This window comes from Arachis hypogaea, chromosome 6 (genome assembly GCF_003086295.3).
Source record: "Arachis hypogaea cultivar Tifrunner chromosome 6, arahy.Tifrunner.gnm2.J5K5, whole genome shotgun sequence".
NCBI lineage: Eukaryota > Viridiplantae > Streptophyta > Magnoliopsida > Fabales > Fabaceae > Arachis > Arachis hypogaea.
Genome location: NC_092041.1, coordinates 85,042,792 through 85,066,295, shown reverse-complemented (window position 1 = coordinate 85,066,295; position 23,504 = coordinate 85,042,792). Strand labels below are relative to the sequence as shown.

At 31.6% G+C, this 23,504-nt stretch overlaps 4 protein-coding genes across 4 annotated transcripts; 2 read left to right on the top strand and 2 right to left on the bottom strand.

The window, feature by feature from the left end:
* Window positions 1-5,156: 5,156 nt before the first annotated feature.
* LOC140173699 (uncharacterized) lies at window positions 5,157-5,945 on the top strand. Its single transcript, XM_072198218.1, has one exon. The coding sequence runs from the start codon at window positions 5,157-5,159 to the stop codon at window positions 5,943-5,945; it is 789 nt and encodes a 262-aa protein (XP_072054319.1).
* Window positions 5,946-15,406: 9,461 nt separating this feature from the next.
* LOC112696805 (probable aquaporin SIP2-1) lies at window positions 15,407-17,393 on the top strand. The gene is made up of 3 exons (XM_025749684.3): window positions 15,407-15,939; window positions 16,535-16,795; window positions 16,943-17,393. Exons 1-3 carry the CDS (start codon window positions 15,643-15,645, stop codon window positions 17,105-17,107), a joined length of 723 nt encoding a protein of 240 aa, XP_025605469.1. The 5' UTR covers window positions 15,407-15,642; the 3' UTR covers window positions 17,108-17,393.
* Window positions 17,394-17,875: 482 nt separating this feature from the next.
* On the bottom strand, window positions 17,876-20,742 carry LOC112696804 (magnesium-protoporphyrin IX monomethyl ester [oxidative] cyclase, chloroplastic). Its single transcript, XM_025749683.3, has 5 exons — window positions 19,927-20,742; window positions 19,409-19,473; window positions 18,990-19,317; window positions 18,536-18,634; window positions 17,876-18,285 (listed from the first exon to the last, which is right to left on the bottom strand). The coding sequence occupies exons 1-5, from the start codon at window positions 20,404-20,406 to the stop codon at window positions 18,022-18,024; spliced, it is 1,236 nt and encodes a 411-aa protein (XP_025605468.1). The 5' UTR covers window positions 20,407-20,742; the 3' UTR covers window positions 17,876-18,021.
* A 1,805-nt stretch (window positions 20,743-22,547) lies between these two features.
* LOC112698213 (uncharacterized) lies at window positions 22,548-22,820 on the bottom strand. Its single transcript, XM_025751562.3, has one exon. It carries the CDS (start codon window positions 22,812-22,814, stop codon window positions 22,641-22,643), a length of 174 nt encoding a protein of 57 aa, XP_025607347.1. The 5' UTR covers window positions 22,815-22,820; the 3' UTR covers window positions 22,548-22,640.
* Between the last annotated feature and the right edge of the window lie 684 nt (window positions 22,821-23,504).

The window sequence follows — 23,504 nt, the reverse complement described above, 5'->3', positions numbered from 1 at the left end:
TGTTGCTCCTGCAAGAGTTTGATATAGAAATAAGAGACAAAAAAGGGACAGAAAACCAAGTAGCAGATCACCTGTCTCGAATAGAACCAGTAGAAGGGGCGTCCCTCCCTCTCACTGAAATCTCTGAAACCTTTCCGGATGAGCAACTCTTTGCCATCCAGGAAGTGCCATGGTTCGCAGATATTGCAAACTACAAGGCAGTGAGATTCATACCCAAAGAGTACAGTAGGCTGCAATCCAAGAAATTGATCACAGATGTAAAGTACTATCTTTGGGATGAACCATATCTCTTCAAGAGATGTGCAGACGGAGTAATCCGTAGATGTGTGCCTAAGGAAGAAGCGCAGAAGATTCTATGGCACTGCCATGGATCACAGTATGGAGGACATTTTGGAAGTGAACGAACAGCCACAAGAGTCCTCCAATGTGGCTTCTACTGGCCTACTCTCTATAAAGATTCCCGAACGTTTGTACTTAATTGTGACAGTTGCCAAAGATCTGGCAATCTGCCTCACAGTTATGCCATGCCTCAACAAGGGATCTTGGAGATTGAGTTGTTTGATGTATGGGGCATTGACTTCATGGGACCTTTCCCACCATCATACTCAAACACTTATATTCTGGTGGCAGTGGATTATGTATCCAAATGGGTGGAGGCTATTGCAACACCCACTAATGACACTAAAACAGTGTTAAAATTCCTCCAGAAACACATCTTCAGCAGATTTGGTACCCCTAGAGTATTAATCAGTGATGGGGGCACTCATTTCTGCAATAAACAGCTTTACTCTGCTTTGGTTCGTTATGGAGTTAGCCACAGGGTGGCCATTCCATATCATCCACAGACTAATGGGCAAGCTGAAGTCTCAAATAGAGAACTCAAAAGAATCCTGGAACGGACTGTAATTAACCGTAGAAGGGATTGGGCAAGGAGCTTGGATGATGCTCTGTGGGCATACAGAACAGCATTCAAGACCCCTATAGGGACCTCTCCATATCAGCTTGTGTATGGAAAGGCATGTCACTTGCCAGTGGAACTGGAACACAAGGCCTACTGGGCAACCAGATTCCTAAACCTTGATGCCAAATTAGCTGGAGAAAAACGATTGCTCCAGTTAAATGAGCTAGAGGAATTTAGACTCAATGCTTTCGAGAATGCAAAAATATACAAAGAGAAAGCGAAAAGATGGCATGATAAGAAACTGTCATCCAGAGTCTTTGAGCCGGGGCAGAAAGTTCTGCTATTTAATTCTAGGCTCAAATTATTCCCTGGGAAATTAAAATCCCGGTGGAGAGGTCCATATGTAATTACAAGTGTATCACCATATGGATACGTAGAGCTTCAGGATAATGACTCTAACAAAAAGTTCATTGTTAATGGACAGAGAATTAAACATTATCTTGAAAGTAACTTCGAGCAAGAATGCTCAAAACTGAGACTTGATTAGAGCTCAGTGGTAGTCCAGCTAATGACATTAAAGAAGCGCTTGCTGGGAGGCAACCCAGCCATTCACAAAATTTAATTTTATTTGTTTTTTCTAATTGATTAAATTTTACAGGTAGATGCCAGAGTATCCTCAAGGTAAAAAAAGCAATTGATTGAATTCACAGAGTTACAGGAGAATTTGGAAGTTCACTGGCGAAAAAAAGCCAGTAAGAAACATTTTGGGCGTTGAACGCCCAAAAGAAGCACCCACTGGGCGTTCAACGCCAGTAAGGGTAGCCATCTGGGCGTTAAACGCCAGAAAGGAGCATCTTCTGGGCGTTAAACGCCAGAAAGAAGCACCTTCTGGGCGTTTAACGCCAGATTGACAGCATCTTGGGCATTCAGAAAAACGCCCAGTGACAAAGGACTTCCTGGCGTTCAACGCCAGAAAGATGCATCAGCTGGGCGTTGAACGCCCAGGAGAAGCAACATTTGGGCGTTAAACGCCCAAAACATGCAGCGTTTGGGCGTTTAACGCCAGGATGGTGGGGAGGAGGTAAAATTCGTTTTTCTTTACAAATTTTCTAATTTTTTATGTTTCAATTCATGATTTCTTGCATAAACATGTTTCAAATTGTCATCCCTCAAATCAAATTAGTTTTCTAAAAATCCTAATTTCTAAAATCCCTTTTTTCAAAAGTGTCCAATATATCTTAATTCATAAACACAAATCTTTTTCCAATCCAAATCTTTTTCAAATCTTTTTCAACTCATCATATCTTTTGGATTTCGAAATTGCCTCCCTCTCTATTCTTCTCCTTTCCTTTCTTTTGCTTGAGGACAAGCAAACCTCTAAGTTTGGTGTGATTTGCCATGATCACTGAGCTAAAACTCATTAAGATCATGGCACCTAAGGGAACAGGAAGAGCAAGGATGTGAACTTAAGGGAGCTGAAGCGTCAGAAATTAATTCTTGAAGGCACCCCACAGACTAGAGGAACATCCACTTCCCAAAATATAGGTTGTTAAGTTCTAATTCTAGCTTTAACTCTGTGATAGTATTATTATAGGATTTTACCTTGGAAGTTATACAGGAGTAGTAGTAATTAGCATATCTATTTTGGTTTTATTTCCAATTAAGTTATAATTTATTTTTCTCATCATCATCAAACATGAATAAAATAGTAAATTAGTAGAATAAAGAGGCAATTTAATTTTTTCGAGTTCTTAATAAGGAAAATTCTAATTATTTATATGTGGTGGCAATACTTTTTGTCTTCTGAATGAATGCTTGAACAGTGCATAATTTTGATATTGAATTTTATGAATGTTAAAATTGTTGGCTCTTGAAAGAATGATGAACAAGAGAAATGTTATTGATGATCTGAAAAATCATGAAATTGATTCTTGAAGCAAGAAAAAGCAGTGAAAAAAATAAAAAAAATATTTCTTGCGAAAAAAAAAGAGAGAAAGAAAAAGCAAGCAGAAAAAGCCAATAGCCCTTAAAACCAAAAGGCAAGGGTAAAAAGGATCCAAGGCTTTGAGCATTAATGGATAGGAGGGCCCAAGGAAATAAATCCGGGTCTAAGCGGCTAAATCAAGCTGTCCCTAACCATGTGCTTGTGTCATGCAGGTCCAAGTGAAAAGCTTGAGACTGAGTGATTAAAGTCGTGATCCAAAGCAAAAAGAGTGTGCTTAAGAGCTCTGGACACCTCTAATTGGGGACTCTAGCAAAGCTGAGTCACAATCTGAAAAGGTTCACCCAATTATGTGTCTGTGACATTTATGTATCTGGTGGTAATACTGGAAAACAAAGTGCTTAGGGCCACGACCAAGACTCATGAAGTAACTGTGTTCAAGAATCAACATACTAAACTAGGAGAATCAATAATACTATCTAAATTCTGAGTTCCTATGGATGCCAATCATTCTGAATTTCAAAGGATAAAGTGAGATGCTAAAACTGTTCAGAAGCAAAAAGCTACTAGTCCCGCTCATCTAATTAGAATCTGAGCTTCACTTGAAACTCTGAGATATTATTGTTCCTTAATTTCTTTTCATCCTATTTTATTTATCTAGTTGCTTGAGGACAAGCAACAGTTTAAGTTTGGTGTTGTGATGAGCGGATATTTTATACGCTTTTTGGGGGTAATTTCATGTAGATTTTAGCATGTTTTAATTAGTTTTTAATAGAATATTATTAGTTTTTAGGCAAAAATCATATTTCTGGACTTTACTATGAGTTTGTGTGTTTTTCTGTGATTTCAGGTATTTTCTGGCTGAAATTGAGGGAGCTGAGCAAAAATCTGAGTTAGGCTGAAAAAGGACTGCTGATGTTGTTGGATCCTGACCTCCCTGCACTCGAAATGGATTTTCTGGAGCTACAGGAGTCCAATTGGCGCGTTCTTAACGGCGTTGAAAAGTAGACATTCAGGGCTTTCCAGAAATATATAATAGTCCATACTTTGCGCGAAGATAGACGACATAACTTGGCGTTGAACGCCAAGTACATGCTGCTGTCTGGAGTTAAACGCCAGAAACACGTCATGATCCGGAGTTGAACGCCCAAAACACGTCATAACTTGGAGTTCAACTCCAAGAAAAGCCTCAGATCGTGGATAGCTTTAGTCTCAGCCCCAGCACACACCTAGTGGGCCCTAGAAGTGGATTTATGCACCAATTATCTTAGTTTACTCATTTTCTGTAAACCTAGGTTACTAGTTTTCTATTTAAACAACTTTTAGAGACTTATTTTGTACCTCATGACATTTTCAGATCTGAATTATATGCACTTTGACGGCATGAGTCTCTAAACTCCATTGTTAGGGGTGAGGAGCTCTGCAGCGTCTCAATGAATTAATCCAATTACTTTTGTTTTCCATTCAAACACGCTTGTTCTTATCTAAGATGTTCATTTGCGCTTAATTATGGAGAAGGTGATGATCCGTGACACTCATCACCTTCCTCAATCCATGAACGTGTGCCTGACAACCACCTCCGTTCTACATCAGATTGAATGAGTATCTCTTAGATTCCTTAATCAGAAACTTCGTGGTATAAGCCGGATTGATGGCGGCATTCATGAGAATCCGGAAAGTCTAAACCTTGTCTGTGGTATTTTGAGTAGGATTCTGGGATTGAATGACTGTGACGAGCTTCAAACTCCTGAAGGCTGGGCGTTAGTGACAGACGCAAAAGAATCAATGGATTCTATTCCAACCTGATTGAGAACCGACAGATGATTAGCCGTGCTGTGATAGAGCATAGGAACGTTTTCACTGAGAGGATGGGAAGTAGCCATTGACAACGGTGACACCCTACATAGAGCTTGCCATGGAAGGGACCTTGCGTGTGGGAAAAGGATTTCAAGGAAAAGTTGAGATTCAGAGGACAAAGCATCTCCAAAACTCCAACATATTCTCCATTAATAAAGTAACAATTCCTTATTCCAAATACTTTGACTTCTTATCATTAAATCCAATTAATCTTATTGGCATCCTGACTAGGATTAATAAAATAAACATAGATTGCTTCAAACCAATAATCTCCGTGGGATCGACCCTTACTCACGTAAGGTATTACTTGGACGACCCAGTGCACTTGCTGGTCAGTTGTGCGGATTGCAAAGAGTGTGATTGCAAATTCGTGCACCAGGGCACCCTTTCACGTGGACAAATCGAAGACAAGGAGAGGATTTGGTGAAGGAGAGGCTTGACTGCTATTTAGTTGGGATGGAATGGAAGTTGAAGTTTCCGAATGCAGTGGTGCACAGGCTCACAGAGTCAGGCTCGGATCATGATCTACTTTTGATGGAAACCGAACATCAATCCTGGCATAGTAAAAGGCGGTTTAAATACCAGGAATGTTGGTGTGGAGAAGAGGATGTCAAGAGAATTATCAGTGAAGTGTGGAGAATGGAAGTTGTAGGCTCAGCTATGTTCTCCTTGGCCCAAAAGTTGAAAGTTTGTAGACATAGACTAGTTCAATGGCAGAAAACTCACAAAGCAAACTCTCAAAAAGAAATTGAGGACCTTCAAGCTAAACTAGAGGAGTTGCGGGTGGCTGGAATCAATAGGGGAGAGGAGGTTACCAGTTTGGAGAAGAAGTTGGAGCTGGCATATTTGAAAGAAGAGAGCTATTGGCGAGAAAAATCTAGAGTCAAGTGGCTAAAAGAAGGATATCAGAACACTAGATTCTTTCGCCAGAAATTTCAATCAAGGATGCGAAGGAACAGAATTTGGAGATTAGTGGGGAAGGGCAATGAGATTGCATCGAAACCGGAGGATATTGCAAAGATAGCTGAAGACTACTTTTGCGATATTTTTACTTCTTCTTGTTCGGCTGATCTGAATCCATACTTAGAGGATTTTGAGCCAAAGGTTACAGCCTCCATGAACCGTAGGCTCCAAAGGCCAGTAACTATGGACGAGGTCAAAAGAGCTACATTTAGTGTTCACGCTCAGAGTGCTCCTGGTGATGACGGGTTTACAGCTAAGTTTTTTCATTTTTTTGGGATATAGTTGGAGGTGACGTTTTTAAGGCAGTAAGAAGTTTCTTTCACAGTGGCAGAATTCTAAAAAGCTTCAATCATATTCAAATTTGTTTGATTCCAAAGGTGCCAGATGCCAATGACATGACTCAGGTACGACCGATCAGCTTGTCTTCAGTTATGTATAAAATTATTTCTAAAGTTATGGTGCATCGATTACAAGGTATTATGAATAAAATTATAAGCCCAAATCAGAGCATGTTTCTCAAAGGTAGACTCATTTCAGATAATATCCTAATTGCCCACGAATGTATGCACTATTTGAAAAATAAGAGAAGTGGGGCAGAGCATGAGATGGCTATTAAACTAGACATGAGCAAGGCTTATGATAGGGTCGAATGTCATTTCTTATGGTATATTATGGATAAGCTGGGCTTTGATGCTAAATGGATTAACTAGACTAAGGAATTGGTAACGACTGTTTCTTACTCTGTCGTTGTGGAAGGTCAACCTTTTGGCTATTTTAGGCCGAATAGGGGCATCCGACAGGGTGACCCCCTATCTCCATATATCTTTCTTTTTTGTGCAGAAGGGCTTTCCTTCTTGCTACACAAGGCAGAGCAAAACAGATTAATTCAAGGGGTTCAAGTTAATCGGAGATGCCAAACAGTTAATCACCTTTTGTTTGCTGATGATTCAATCCTTTTTTGCAAGAGCGCACCTAATACAAGCCAAAGTATTCTAGAATTGCTAGAGATTATGAGGGGTTTCAGTGGGCAAAAAGTCAATCTGAATAAGTCAGCTATCTTTTTTAGTCACAACACACCTCAGAACACAAGACTAGCAATTGCTCAGACACTAAATATTGAACATATCAGAGTACAAGACAAATACCTGGGACTGCCCTCTATAGTTCAAAAATCAAAGAAAGCAACCTTTGGAGCTATCAAGGATAAAGTTCAGAAGAGGATTATGGGTTGGAAAAGAAGTCTATTGTCATCAGATGGTAGGCACACACTATTGAGAGCAGTGGGGGAGGCGATTCCTATTTATACACTCTCTTGTTTCAAGCTCCCGGACACGCTGTTGATTGAGATTCATAGCATGCTCTCACAATTTTGGTGGGTACAAAAAGGCGCAGAACAAAGAATGGTTTGGATTAAATGGGACACAATGACGAGACCGAAGAAAGATGGCGGGCTGGGGATCAAGGACCTAAGGGCACAAAATTTGGCTTTATTGGGAAAACAATGTTGGCGTCTAATGAAATACCCTAATTCTACTCTATCAAGAATGCTCAAAGCTAAATATTTCAGATATACAGATTTCCTACATGCAGAGATAGGAAGCGTACCGTCGTGGGGCTGGAGAAGTGTTATTGAAGGGCGCAAGGTGATCGAGAAAGGCTTGTTATGGAAAATAGGCTCTGACGCTAATGTTCGCATTTTCCATGACCCCTGGCTCCCACCACCAGTCCCTTTAATGTCCCTTAAAATGCACTCACAATCCCGCCAGATCTGTAAGTGTATTACATTAGTGCGTTACTAAATCCTGATAGAAGCTGTAATAGAAATCTGATTGAGTCAATTTTTTCAGTTGATATATGCAATAAAATTTTTCAATCAAACCAACAGAGGAGGAGGATGAAGTTAATTGGTGCTGGACAAAATCTGGTATATATGAAGTTGGGTCAGGATACAAAATTGCTTATGGATTCTTTCATTCTCCTACTTCATTGAGGCCCCAGAACATACACAACAGAGTCTGGAATAGCATTTGGGAGTTGAAATTACCACATAAAATTAAGATTTTTCTATGGAAAAGTCTTCATGAAAAGCTTCCAGTGTTGCAACAAGTCCACAGCCGGTTCGCATCCACTCTTGCCACTTGTCCAAGATGCATGTTGAAGGCTGAATCAATTTCTCATGCTTTGTTCCAATGCCCCCTATCTTCAATAATATGGAGACTAAGCTTAATAACCCCTGACCTATGGATGAGAGAAGAAGAGACATTTTTCAATTGGTGGCAACGAGTCTTATCCTGGGCAGCGGCTCAATTAGACGGTAGACAAAAGACCCTCCTCATAGCGGCGCTGTGTTGGAGCACTTGGAAAGCGAAGAATCGGTATATTTTTGAGAAGGTAATAAGCCCGGCACTAGAGATAGTGAAATAAGCCAACAATTTAGTGCGTGAACTCGTGAGCCATACCTGATAGATGCTGCTAATTTTCTTTACTCTTACTTTACTCTTCTTTAAGCTCTTAGTCTTTCAGTCACAGTTGGTGATAAATGGAAATATCCAATTTTTTTGTACTTCCTTATGGAAACGCTTTTATTTTATATTAATAAAATAACATTTATCTTTGAAAAAAAAAGAAAGACATTATCGATAAAATAAACTCTAAATGATTTAAAATTGTGACAAAATAACTAATAAATATTTTTTTGTAATTGACAAAAACTTTTATATTCAGCAAACAATTTATCTAAATTTTTAGCAATATTTGAATAAATATTTAAAGGATGGACAAAAAAATTTGAAAAAAAAAATATTCTCTAGATTTTTCTCTTCACTTTTCAAAACAATGTGGTCATTTACAATAATTTTTTTTAAAAAAATTACTTAACATAAAAATACCAAAATTTAAAAATAAAAAATCTTATTTTTTAATAATATTTATAAAAAATTGTATAAAAATATAATTTTTAAATTATATTTTAGAATATATATTTAATAATTTTTTCGTATTTTTAAAATTTTTAAAAATTTATTTGTCATTAATATTTTTTAGATTTATTTTTGTCAATAATATAAAATTTTAAATACTATTTTAATAAGTTACTACCTTCATAAGTTACTCTATTATTTTTCTAACTCTTTCACTTTATAAGAATTTGATCTATTTAAATTGATGCTATTATAACAAGTTATGTAAGTTAAGAAACCTCTGAGCCTATTGATAATAAAACTTAGGACTATAGTTGCAATTATATGTTGTAACAATGTTTTTTTTGTTGGGTTTTTTGTTTTGTTTTTTTTTTTTTTGGTTGAGAATATTTGATATGATGATATAAATATTTGTTTGATTCTTGTGGCTCCGGCTCGTATAGGAGTTAAGTCCCAAAATAATATTTAAAATTAATTGTTTGTATTAAAAAGATCTTTAAAATTTTAATTACATCATAAAAGTTTTTGAGATTAAAAAAATTGTACATATTAATTTTTATCCTCCTTTTTTACAAGTTGTTCATCATGTTAGGAGTGACTTGATACATAAATATTATAACTTTTAAAAAGTAATCTTTTAAAAATTAATTTTTATAAGCTACTTTTAAAAAATAAAAACTTTACTAAACTAAGTCTAAATTTAAGACTTTTTTAAGTTGAATTTAGATCTTTTAAAGTGATAACATTCATAAAATAATAAAATAAGAGGTTAATTATAATTGAATTGATAACTTTCATTATATGTGAATTTTATTAGTTTAATTTAAGAATGATTAACTGTCCATTTTATTATTTTAGAGTTAACTATTAATTTGGTATCCAAAAAATTCAATTGCTAATAAAAATATTCTTGAAAGACATTATCGACAAAACAAACTCTAAATGATTTAAAATTACGACAAAAATAACTAATAAATTTTTTTTTGTAACTGACAAAAAAATTTATATTTAGCAAACAACTTATCTATTTGATATAAATTTTTAGCAATATTTAAATAAATATTTAGAAGATAGACAAAAAAAATTTAGAAAAAAAAATTATTCTCTAGATTTTTCTCTTCACTTCTCAAAACAATGTGGTCATTTACAATAATTTTTTTAAAAAAAAATTACTTAACATAAAAATACCAAAATTTAAAAATAAAAAATCTTTTTTTTAATATTTATAAAAAGTTGTATAAAAATCTAATCTTTAAGTTATTTTTTAAATATATATTTAATATTTAATTTTTTATATTTTTAAAATTTTCAAAAATTTATTTATTATTAATATTTTTTAGAGTTATTTTTGTCAATAATATAAAATTTTAAATACTATTTTAATAAGTTACTATTTTAATAAGTTACTATATTATTTTTCTATCTCTTTCACTTTATAGTTGCAATTATATGTTGTAGCAAGGGTTTTTTGTTGGGTTTTTTGTTTTATTTTTATCTTTTTGAGAATATTTGATATGATGATATAAATATTTGTTTGATTATTGTGGCTCCGGCTCGCATAGGAGTTAAGTCCCAAAATAATATTTAAAATTAACTGTTTATATCAAAAAGATCTTTAAGATTGTAATTACATTATAAAAGTTTTTAAAATTAAAAAAATTGCATCATATTAATTTTTACTCTCTTTTCTACAAATTATTCATCATGTTAGGAGTGATTTGATATATATTTTTTATGCTAAATTAATATTTAGTTTGGTAAATTTTTTTAAAAAGATACTTGAACTTTTAAAAGTATTTTTTATTTTACATTTGATAAATAAAAAAGATCATGTACTTGTGACTACTGACTATAGCTTTTAAAAATAGGAGTACTTTTGAAAGTATCTAAGATGGAGTTTTTCAAAAGTAATTTGTACTTATCAAAATTAAAAAATTTAATATAATCTCATATATTAATTAATATCTAAATTTAATTCTTACATTAATATTAATTATAGTATTTTAAAATTTTAAAAACTATTTTACCAAAAATACTTATTGTTGTTTATGTTTATTGAAACTATTTTTAATTTAATTTACCAAATATAGATGTTACAACTTTTAAAAATTATTTTTTAAAAGCTAGTTTTTATAAGCTACTTTAAAAAATAAAAACTTTACCAAATCAAGCATAAATGAAACAATGTTGCTTTAGTTTTGACGCTAATGTTTGATAAAACGACGTCATTTAAGTCAATGAACTACAAAATATTTTATGCCACACAAAAAATATATGACCATTAAAATTAAATGATGTCAGTTTCATAAAGTAATTAGTGTCAAAATTAAAGCAACGTTATTCAGTGTCAAAATTAAAGCAATGTTATTTTGTCTAATTTAGCATAAAAAAGATACGTTAAGTCATTCACAACTTGAGGAGTAACTCAGTGGAAAGGAAGAAAGGAACTAACATAGTGCAACTTTTTTAATCTCAAGAACGTTGATATACAGTTAAAATATAGGGATCATTTTCGGTGCAAACAACCAATCTCAAAAATCACTTTAAGACTTCACTCTTCATATAGTGTAAAATTATTATTAGTTTTTCTGGTAACATTTAAATATAATTTATTTTATTAATTATTCATTTCAAAATCATAAACTTTCATTTTATCTGAATATAATTTATTAATATCAATAAATTATTTATATTGTTGTCTTATAATTAGATTTAGGGGTGTTTGTAATGTGATTTGAATCGATTTTGAGTAAAAAATTTATCTGATTTGAACACTATTTTACTTACATTACGATTTAGATTAGATTTTTTTTGAGAATCCCATCAAATCCGATTCAATTTCAAACAATTTGGATTGCATTGAATTTGCGATTTTGTAAATTAAAAAAAAAATACATCAAATTTTAAATAACTAACAATAACATAACAAGTTCAATAATATTTGAAAAACTAATAATAACTTAACAATAGAAATAAAATTATAAATTAGTTAAAATAAATAAATAAATCTCATTTTGAACATAAAATATTCACTAAATAATAATAATACGTAAATAATATAAAAATATATAACAAATTGAATATATTATAAAAAATTGTAAATATGATAATAAAATAATAATATTTAATGCATTGTGTAGTTTGAATTAGATCGGATTTAGATTGGATCGGTTTTGAGAAATAGATCCAAAATCAGATCTAATTTATGCAATTTACCAAAAATAGAATCCAATCAGCTTCTTCAAGTATGTTAAAAATTATCCCAATTTTTGGGACAAACTATTTATCAACATCACGCAAAAACTAAAAAAACACAAAAAAATTATAAGCACGACACTATTATAAACTAACAAAAACACAAAAAGTGTTCGTATTCATAATCAAAGAATTTCATCAGCTCATTGTTAATGGAAATCACATAAAAGTTAAAAAAAGAACACAATAACTAATTTCATTTAGCACTGAGTGTTTAGTATAAGAACCAACAATATCAATCACAAAATCATATATCAAAGTGACCACAACAAAATACAAAGCACCAAAAATAGTTATAGTTAACACCAAATTGTATTTTAAAATACACCAAAACTATCATTAAACGTAATATAAATAGATTTATCGAAACAATAATTCAAAATTTTTACATTCCATTCAAATTTAAATCTTCAACTATGAACACTGATTTTCACAAAAAAAATTATTCAACTTGTAGACAAAATAACTACACAAGTATCAACTACTAACAAACTACATTAACTAAGAACGAATCAAACCCTGTTCACTTGATTTGATTCAAAATAATAATTCAATTTGTCTTGAGTCAACTGATCTGAACTTGCATCATTCATTGCATTTGAACATGAAAAATCTATACAAATTTGATTTTACTGCTTGATTTTACTATTTGATTGAAAACAAATTCAAATCAAATAACATTTATCGTAAAAGCAAAAATCTAAAAAAAAGAGAAAAAATATGCAGAAAACGCAGAAAAATTAAAGAAGAAAACAAAATCTATAGAAAAATATCAAGAGAGAAGTCGTTTACATTAAGGTCCATTTTAGATAAATAGTTTAATTAAGCTCCTTTTAAAAAATAGCTTAAACAATAAATACTTATATTAAAAGTAGCTTATAAATAAATTATTTTATATTGATTTTTTAGTTCTAAAGTTCTTATTTTAAAAGAAATATGATAAAAAGTTTTTTATTACGAGAGAAGTTATTTTTTAACTTCTTCATAGTTTCTCAGGACACGATTTAGTGCTCCTCATTTGTTTGGAGTATTAAAACTCCTCTTAGAAAGTTAAGAATAAGTTACCGTAAATAATGTTTTTTTGTAGCCGTTTAAATAATGTTTGGGCTAATGTTATTTTTTGGTTTTTACTTGGGCTTGTTTTACGTTTTTTTTTTTATTTTTAAATTGCTATTGGATCATTACAACATTATAATAGAAATAAAAATTAAAAGCTTTTTAAGCAAAAAAATAAAAAACTTTAAATAGACAAAATACTTCTTTATAGTGAATTAAAAAAAGTAAAATATGTTTTAATTAATTGCAAAAAGGGAAAATATTTTTTTAGGATTAGAGTTGTTTTTTTTTTTCAAATATAGAGAGACTCAAACCCGCAATCTCTTATATGAATATGGAGAAATTATGCCATTTGAACTATAATTCATTGGCAAAGATTAGAGTTATTTGATTTTTAGAAAATAAAAAGAAATTATGTTTGAATGTAAAAAAGATAAAATTATCCTGTTAAAGATTTAGTTTAAACTTTTAAAATATCCATTTAAAATTTAATTAAAAAGACAAAAATATATTTTTAATATTAATTTTGTTTAAATATATTTAAATTTAAAAATTTGAATTTAATATTAAAAAGTTAAAATATCATGTTTAAAATAAATTTTAGAGTAAAGTATCGTTTTTATCCCCAACGTTTGGGGTAAGTTCTAAAGTTGCCTACGTTTCAATCGTCCTATTTAAGTCCCTAACGTTTCAAAATTGGCTCAATGTTATCCTACCATTAGGGATGAATTGACGGCGGGACAAAATTGAGATGATTTTAAAACGTTGGGGACTTAAATAAAACGAAAACGTTGGGGACAAAAATGATACATAAAAATAAATTTTAATTTTATCTTTCAATAATATCAATTTTTTACGTAACATAGTTATTCAATTATTTTTTAATCACATTTAAGTAAATTATATTTAATCACACTATTTTCATTCTAAATAATTTTTTTTTATGTTTATATTAACTTATAACTTTAAGTGTAAAATTATAAAAAATAATTTATTTAGAATGAAAGTAATGTGATTAAGTGTAATTTTCTTAGATGTGATTAAAAAATAATTGAATAACTATGTACCGTAAAAAATTGATATTATTGAAAGATAAAATTAAAATTTATTTCTATGTATTATTTTTGTTCCCAATATTTTCGTCATATTTACGTCCCTAACGTTTTAAAAACGTTTCAATTTTTTTCGTCGCCAATTCTGTTAACAGATTCTAACAACGTTGAGCCAATTTTAAAATGTTAGGGATTTAAATAGGACAATTTAAACGTTAGGGATAATTTTGAGACTTATCCCAAATGTTGAGGACAAAAATAATTTTTTACTTTTTAAATAATTAAAGTTGTTTTATTAAATTAAAAAATAAAAATTTGAATTTGAATTTTTTTTTCTTGGATAACTAAGACACGAAAATGTGAATTTGAATTTAATTAATAGAACCAAATATATTATTTAGTATTAAGTTTAAATATTAAGATGTTCTTTTAGGATCAGATTAAACTACTTAAATGAGTTAGAAAGTAAAATTTTGAATTTTAATTTAAAACACTAAAATAGAAACAAATAGTTACTTTTTTTTTAAAATCAAATAAATATAATTAATCATACAAGTATAATAATATAAATACGTATATTTTTATCAAATTAAATTAAGTTATTAATTAAATTATATTTATTTAAATTTTAATTTAAAAATTTTATAATTTAAAATTTTAAATTATGTGAATAAAATTAGATTAAATAAAAATAAAAATAAAAATATACCAGTACGATTTAGATCGTATTGCAATGAGTTTATGAAATTCTAAAATAAAATAAATTTTAAAAGATAAAAATAAAAAATGTTATGGGAAACAATAATTTTTTTATTTTATTTCAGTAAAAAAATTAACATTAATAAAATACTAAAATAAAAAACGTTAATAAGTAAAGATGAGAGATTAATATTTTATGATTATTTTATAATTTTATTTAAAAGTATAATTTTAAATTAATGTTAATTTTTTAAGTATTAACTTTTTTAAAAAATATAATTTTTTGACATTAATTATTTAATGATATTATTAATATACAATAAAAACTATATTAATAGAATATCTCTTAGAATACTGTGCCAACGCATATTACAATATTAATAGTATAATGGAATTTCAAAACTCCAAACATTAGGGGAGTATCGTAACATCCACCGTCCTAAAAGTTTGTTACTGCCTATGATGTACAGGATTATCGGTGAGTGTCGTGTACAAAATATGTCCGAAACGCGGTAGTTAAATAAATAATTTAATTATAAAATTTTATTGTTAATAATAAATAACAATATCATGTAATAATATAATTTTTAAAATTTTGTTATCTCATCTCTTTCGTTAATCGATCTAATCTTTTTTATTATCAATTTATGCTTAGTTATTTTTATAAATTTATTATTACATCTTTTAAAAATAATAAATTTAATTAAAATAAAAATTTATATATTTTATTTTTATAAAATTCAATAAAAAAATTTTTATAAACAAAAATTTAAGACGCAAAATTTTGTAGGACCAATTTGAGTATATGCTTAACAAAACGGACTGTTTAAAGGAATTAGCTTGACGACGAAGCGCAACACACTTTCTCCTTCCATAAAAAGAAAATTGGCATCCTAGAGATGAGATGAAGAGTTAAAATTGCCTGGACACGGTTTCATTTGCATCATCTATGGCCACGTCAGCGCCACCGTAGCCAAGTGGAGACGTTCGACATCGGAGATGGGAGAGCGGACGAGGCTGGTGTTGTGGGACTTTGTGCTGTCCGCGATGTGGGTGTGGTCTGGCGTTGTTGTGAGGATGCTCGTCTTCGATGTGATGCAAGTGGGCCGCCATCACGGTCACCTGGCCGCGGAGATTGTGAAGATGGGGCTCTCTGTGGCCAACATGTTCGTCTTTGCCTTCCTTTCCAATGCCACACGTGGTGGGGCCTACAACCCCCTAACCGTTTTGTCCTCTGCCTTCTCTGCAGGCTTCCGAAGCTTCTTTTACTGTGTTGCTGCCCGGATCCCCGCTCAGGTTACCTTCTTCAAAACCCTGCCCCTTAACAAAACTCTTCATCAGTTGCAGTTTGCATAACCATTTTCACATTTTTTTCTGGATTCTTATGTTGCTTTGAATTATTTATAAGGGAAGTTAATATATATATATGTTGCCTCCAGAAATAAACGAGTTTTTGTATTCAGTATATTTCTGTATGTCTCAAAAATGCATAAGTTTCTGTAAAGTGAAAAAATAAACGTTTAATCATTCTTAAATTAAAATAGACTCGTATATTATGGAAGTTAGAAATTCAATCATCGGCAACCTGTATCAGTTTACGAATCTCCTTAGATCTTTTTCCCTCACACCCTACATGCTGTGGAAATCCATATACTCTAGTACTAATGATAGTTGTTGTAATACATATCTTATCATAGTTGATTTGATGGCACACAGAAAATCAATGATAATGTCCGATGCGTGAGGAACCAGGGGTGTTATTTGACATAACATTGCTAACTTGCGCATAATGTCACGTCTTTAGTTTAGTTGAACCATTTTGATTTTCCATCTCAAACTCAACTTGAATGGAAGATTACCATTCTAATATGCTTGGTTTCATTATCTCCAGGTGCTTGGATCTATAATTGGAGTTAAGCTTCTAATTGATACGATTCCTGAAGTAGGACGTGGACCGCGCTTGAACACTAACATTCATCGGGGTGCCTTGACAGAAGGGTTACTAACGTATGCAATTGTGACCATTTCTCTTGGTCTCACCACGAATCTTCGTGGAGGTTTCTTCATGAAAACATGGATATCCAGTCTCTCGAAGCTAACACTTCATATACTTGGCTCGGATCTTACTGGTGGTTGTATGAACCCTGCCTCTGTAAGCACACTACTCCAAAAAGATCACACTTGATCTCGTCAAGTGTAAAATTAAAAATTGCGAGAATCCTTTCGAATAGTTTTTGCTAAAAAACCTTCTATATTGTTATCTTATCAAAGATTAAAACATTGTTTGACTATGTTTCAGGTAATGGGGTGGGCTTATGCTAGAGGAGATCACATAACAAAGGAGCACATTCTTGTGTACTGGATTGCCCCCATAGAGGCAACTATATTGGCAGTTTGGACATTCAAATTGTTAGTGCAGCCCGTTAAACAAGATAAGACTGCCTCGAAAACTAAATCGGATTAAACTTTGTTACTATTTTTGTGCTAAATGTGTGATTCTTCCTTAGATTTCAATTAATACTTGGGTAGTCTAGTTGGTTTGGGATAAATGTACATCAAGCTTAGGTGACTAACATTCAGTGTGTGTTGTGGCAGCTATTGTTTTGTGCAATTCTAAATATTTTTCTAGTGCTTGAGTTAATTGGAATCCTTGCATGCATCTCTTGGATTCTTATGCAGGACTCGCGTTGTACTCTCCCACCTAACAGATTGTTAGGCATTAACAAAGTGTGTAAAATCCATCTTTTTAATTTTTTTTTTCTGCTCTATACTGCAAGTAATTCAAACCTTAAATTTTCTTTTCTATACAAGTAAACGGTTTCTTTTCCCATTCGATGTTTATTAAGCGAACACCCAATTGTTATAAATCAGATTTTATGGACACAAAGCATTTCTGAATAAATCCCACAAGTTCTGTTCACTTATAACCTCACTGCATCATTCGGAAATTGTTTTGTAACACCTTTATAACCTGAGGATACATTATTATAGAGCTAGATTACGGAAAATTCTACCTTAAATTCTACGCTAAACAAAAAGATCAATGTGCAGTACTTCATAAGGGGACTTCTAATTAAGTACCTTAAATTCTACTGTTAGACCTTCCAATTTAAGATTGTAGGAAAAGGATCATATCTTTATTAAGTACTTCATAAGGAGACTTCTGATTTCTAGTTAACTTTGAATAAGAAAAAGAGAAATTAAAAACTAGAAGATACGGTAGAACACATTATAACTAGAAAGGGACCTCAATAAGTCAATATTGTAAATGTTTCCTCACTGTCTAGTACAACCAACTTTTGGCAGCAATACTAATAGAACCCATAATGAACATTATGATGGAGATCAAGAGTAAATAATGGAATTTTATGCATAACTTCAGTACACAAGCTGTGGTTCAAACTCTGCCAAATCTACAGATCCTGACTCAATGGGTGGCATTAGATATGCTGCCAAGAGTTCAGACACCAGGGCGGCAACAAGTGGAATCCTTTTCAAGTTCTTCACCACCGGAATGTCATCACTCTCACCAACAGCTAGAAGCTTCTCGTTTATCTCAACCATCCGGTCCAATTTCCGCTTGAACTCCGGGTTCTCAACATCAAGAACAGCTGGGAAAATCCGAGCTGTTGTGCGGTTGGTCTGCATAGAACAATCAAGGAATGAAGCTTGAGTAATATCTTGAAATTAATGAAGTCTAAGTTAGTTCTTTGTTGAGCAGCTCTCATTGTAATGTGTTTTTAAGGGAACTTAAGGCTGCAAATTTCTTTCTTGCTTTTTCGCAAGTTAGTATTTATGTTCGATTTCATTATGGAGAATAGAAACTTACGAACAAAAAATTAACTGAACATCAATAGTGATTACTGCTGCTAATTTGAAATTAAAAACTAACCTCAATGATGACATGCATGTCAAATTCTTTTGTGTCGAGTCCAATGCCTTCATAGAAAGCTGTGCGTTGACAATCATTGAGATACATCGTGACATAAACCTGCATGAACAAATTCGAGAATTACATTTTAAAGATTACGAAGGATGATGAAAGATACTACAAATAAGATCTCTTTGACAGGCATAACCCGATTCATGAGACTAAGAAATTCATATGTGAATGAAATTATCTTGGATGTACTTGACATTGATGGATGCTATTGGGTTTGATCTACATGTAAATGTAGTGTTCCATATACACACTTTTCCCTTATAAACTCTTGATTATCTATTATATTCAAAATTGCAGCTTAACCTTAAATAAATTGGAACGTATATTATGGTTACATTAAGAATCTAATTAACAATCCAAGAGTAAAAAATAAGAACCAAATTCTACACAAGCAAAAAATTACCGATAGACAGAAGAATCGAGCCCATAGTTTTGCCTTCCAGTCATTCAAAAACTGTGGCTGTGCTTTCATCAAAGCAGAGAAGAAGTCTCCATGTCTGTTCTCATCCTGGCACCAGTTCTCAAAGTACTTGAAAATGGGATAACATTGGTATTCAGGATTCTCCTTGAGATGTCTGTATATGGTTATGTATCTCCAGTATCCGATTTTCTCAGACAGATATGTAGCATAGAAGATAAACTTTGGCTTGAAGAATGTGTACTTTCTAGCTTTTGTAAGGAAGCCCAAGTCCAAAGCCAAATTGAAGTCAGATAAACCCTTGTTCAGAAATCTGTATAGAATCAAAAGGATAAGGCCATTCAGCATAAGACATGAGACAATAAATTGAAGGAAAGAAGAACAAATATTTAGTGTTTTCATACCCAGCATGTCTGGCTTCATCCCTAGACATCAGAGAGAAAATCTCAGCCACGACAGGATTGGTTTTCTGCGATTTCAACATCCAAAGCAATTCATCAGTCTCAAAAATAGAAAGCCCAAAAGTGTACAAAGAAATAAAGACTTAGAAATGTTTTGCATGCTCATTTTACTTCCAAACCGAGCCAACACACTTTGATTCAGCGAACTAGTCAAAATGAGTACAAACAACACATCTCGAAGAATGCATTGGCAAAGAAAGCTCTGCTTCCTTGTAAGACAAGAATGAAAATCAAATAGAAATGGCATTCTCAGGCTTATCCTTTCAGAGTTACATTAAGCTACCCAAAAAATATATATCCAAAATCCTAGTACTAATTAGAATTTAACACCAATAGTGCACTTTTATATGCTGTATTGACAATTACATCACAATTTTTTTCAATGCCCAAAACTAAAGTTCACATGGTGAATTGCATTTTCCCGGAAATAAAGAAACTAGAAAGAGCAAACACACACAGACCTTGAGCCTCCTTCCAAGCTCCTTGTAAAGGAGGAAACCAGAGAATTCAGCAGTGCAAGACCTCTCAAGGAACTCAACAAAGATCTGTCTGAGTGGACCGTCAATCTTGTCAGCAGCCTCTTTGAACTCCTTGTTCCTCACAAAGTGTGTCTGGTTGTAATCAGTCTTGAACTCCTGCAGCAGTGCCACAAACTCATCCTGGTTCAGATTCTTGTTTATCTCAGTGTTGAACAGCATCTCCATCTCATCAAAGTCTGTTGTGTAGAATCTTGGTGTCAACAGTGTCTCCTTTATGGCAGTTTTACCCTTCTTGCTTGGCTTTGTTGAGGTTGATGCAGCTGGAGGTGTTGGTGTTGGTGTTGTTGTGGACATTCTTATGGTGCTGAATTTGGAGTATGAACCAATTCTTCTGGTGCCAAATTTGGGTGTGGTGTTGCTAAACTTGGAGATTGGTTTCACAAGGGCCATTTCTGCAGCCATTTTTTTTTCTTTTCTTTGGAGCAAAATCCCAAGCAGTTGGTGTGTGTGTATGTGAGTGTACTTTGAGGCTGAGGAGTAACCAGAGGAGTACTAAGGACAAAGAATCGAATGAGGATATAACTGTTAAGTTGCGGATGGACCGTGATAGAATCTCATCCAATGAAATCTATGAGATGTAATGGAAGGTTGACACGTGGCAGGTGTTGTGAGGTTCTTTGTGAGATGATTGGTTTATTTATTGTGATTTCAAGTGGACGAGAACTTGTGGCTTTCCTTCAATTTGCATCGATACTTTTGTAAAATTTGTTAACTATATTATTTTTTTGGCCTGTTCTTAAACACTCTTTATTAAGTAGGGAGTATTGTATACCTTGTTAGTTTGTTAAATTTAAACTTTTTATTTATTATGTTTTATTTGAATGGCTCGAATTTAAAAAAGTAACCTGTTAATCAGATTAACCACTTTTTTTTAATTTGAATTTTTTTTGTAAGTTTTAGATATTAGGCTGAAGTTCAAAACAAAAAAATAACATATGAATATTAATTATAATATGTCTGTAAAAAAACAAATTTTTGGACTTTAGAATTAGAATAAATAATACATAAGAAATAAGTTAAAAATTCATATACCAAATTCAGAAAAAAAAAAAGATATACTAGAATCTTAGAAAAAATAATATTAAATATATAATATGTATATAATATTAAAATTTAAATTTTTATTTTGTGTAAAAAACTTGTAATATTAAATATAAACACAATGATAAAAGATTTTGTGTTATATAAATTTAATATATATATATATATATATATATATATATATATATATTACGTAAAAAGCAAACAAATATATAATAATTTTATTTTGTGCAAAACAAAATTATAACATTAAATATGAAGACAATGATAAAAGATTTTTTATTATATAAATTTAATTTAATATATATATATATATATATATATATATATATATATATATACTCACTTAAAAGTATAATTTGTTTTTCTTATTTACACTTTAAATAAAGATAATATTTTTATAATATATTAAAATTAAATTTTATAATTTATTATTTAATAATAAAAAAATTCATACCAAGATGACTATAAAATCTTTGTTAAAGTATTTACCTTTTTCATAAAAAAAATTGAATAATAAATTGTGTAATGATATTTTTTGGCTTTACCAGGTAAGAGGATTAACTTACAATGATTTTAAGAAGGCAATGACGGTCATCAAGACCAAACTTAAAGAAAAGCCGATAAGAGGATTAATTTACAATGATTTCAAGAAGGCAATTACGGTCATCAGACCAAACTTAAAGAAAAGCAAGTGGGAAGAACTGGAGCGCTGGAATGAGGAGTTTGGCTCTAATTGAACTTGCTTTTAACTCATCCTCTGGTGCATCATCATGCATGAATGTGCATATAAATCTCTATTTACTTTAACGGAAACAAACATGACAAAGATATCAATTATCATGGTTGGTAGCTAAAATCATGATCAAATCAGGTGCTGCTAATTTTATAAACGGCTACCCTAAAATGGAATAGATACCATTATTATTTCAAGCTTCATTTGTACATTTGTATAATTTGTACATCTTTCTGAGGACAATAAATTTGGTTTTTAGGGCTCCAAGGTTGCCCATCCGAACATATGAACTTTGAAACGATTATAGTTGATTTTATTGTAAACCAAGCCAAAGTATATTAAGCATATTTTCTTTTGGCAATAAACAACTTTAATACTCGTTGATTCTTTATCTTTAGCATGTGCCTTTTTTTCATTCTTTTTTCGAGGAGCAAGTGTCCATTTAACAAAATTGATCATAAATATTTATTTGTGTTACAAGATGTGATTAAAGTGTTATTTTTAAATTCCATTTGTTCTTTGAGCATTTTTTTAATCGACGTACAATAATTATTTTATAATTTTTAGTATAGAAAATTCTTATAGGTCAGACCTGACAACATATCCCATATACAAGGTGGATTAGATTAAGCATTAATGCTTCTAGCAAGATAACGATCTTCTGATTCTATATTGGCAGCTACCTTGCTAAACACTCAGCTACCATTTTACGTTGTTAAGAAAATTGTACACAAGGCAAAGAAGTAAAAAATACAGATTGGCATGATTCAAACTCACTGTTTCAAAGAAAACAGTACTAAATTGTTCCAGCTACAAGAATGTAGCCATGATCATCGAAATGAAATTGAAAGGTGGTGTATCACTTCATCTTAGCCTCTGTAAAGAGAACATGGCGGTTAACCCTTGGATCGTACTTGCGAAACTCGAGCTTCTCTGTGAACTGCCTTGGCTTTCTCTTCACATAGAAAAATCCAGTCCTAACAGCAGACACTAGTTTTACAAACATTTGAGCCTTCTTCTTCTTGTCCCCCATTCCTTACTCTAAACACAATAAAACTATTTACTTCAGTTTTTTTCCCTCCTCTTCAACAATTAAAAATAAGAATTTGATTATAATGAAATATAAAATAGATTTACACTTGCATTTAATTATATCTTGTCACGTCAATAAAAAATAATTATCTTTTACACCTACCATGTGAATGATAATCCAAAAAGAAGATTGTATTATATGATTGAAAGGTGAAATAATTAATAATGCACACATTTGGTAAAGTATATTTTATCTTCAGATCCTTTCTTTTCCTCAAAGACCCTAACTCAAGAAGCACACTTTGGAAATTTGATACAGCAGCAACATAATACCTTTAAATATAATAATTTCCTATGAAATCAATGCACAATAGATAATGAGTTCCACAAGATACTACATCAAATCTGAATGTCTTGCGGGGAATATCATGAATTTGATTCTGTTTCCATCAAACACAGAGGCAAACGGTAATTTCTATTCTATTTTTTGTCTGCTTATTTTTCTTTCATAAATTATAATCATTAGTTGATAAAGAAAGAAGAGCTCCTGTCAAAACAATGTTACAAAATTTTCGATTATAAATTATAGATTATAGAAGAAATTCTAGCATTACAATAATAAAATTGTGAGAGATATTGGTTTATGGTATTAATAGAATTCTATTTTAATACATTATATATTTGCAATAGT

Coding starts and splice junctions, on each gene's coding strand:
- LOC140173699 (XM_072198218.1), top strand. CDS start 5,157: ATGGAATGGAAGTTGAAGTTTCCGAATGCAGTGGTGCACAGGCTCACA.
- LOC112698213 (XM_025751562.3), bottom strand. CDS start 22,814: ATGGGGGACAAGAAGAAGAAGGCTCAAATGTTTGTAAAACTAGTGTCT.
- LOC112696804 (XM_025749683.3), bottom strand. CDS start 20,406: ATGGCTGCAGAAATGGCCCTTGTGAAACCAATCTCCAAGTTTAGCAAC. Junction 19,474..19,926: donor AGCTTGGAAGGAGGCTCAAG/GTCTGTGTGTGT, acceptor TTGAAATCGCAG/AAAACCAATCCTGTCGTGGC. Junction 18,286..18,535: donor ACATGCATGTCATCATTGAG/GTTAGTTTTTAA, acceptor TGTTCTATGCAG/ACCAACCGCACAACAGCTCG.
- LOC112696805 (XM_025749684.3), top strand. CDS start 15,643: ATGGGAGAGCGGACGAGGCTGGTGTTGTGGGACTTTGTGCTGTCCGCG. Junction 15,940..16,534: donor CTGCCCGGATCCCCGCTCAG/GTTACCTTCTTC, acceptor CATTATCTCCAG/GTGCTTGGATCTATAATTGG. Junction 16,796..16,942: donor GTTGTATGAACCCTGCCTCT/GTAAGCACACTA, acceptor ACTATGTTTCAG/GTAATGGGGTGGGCTTATGC.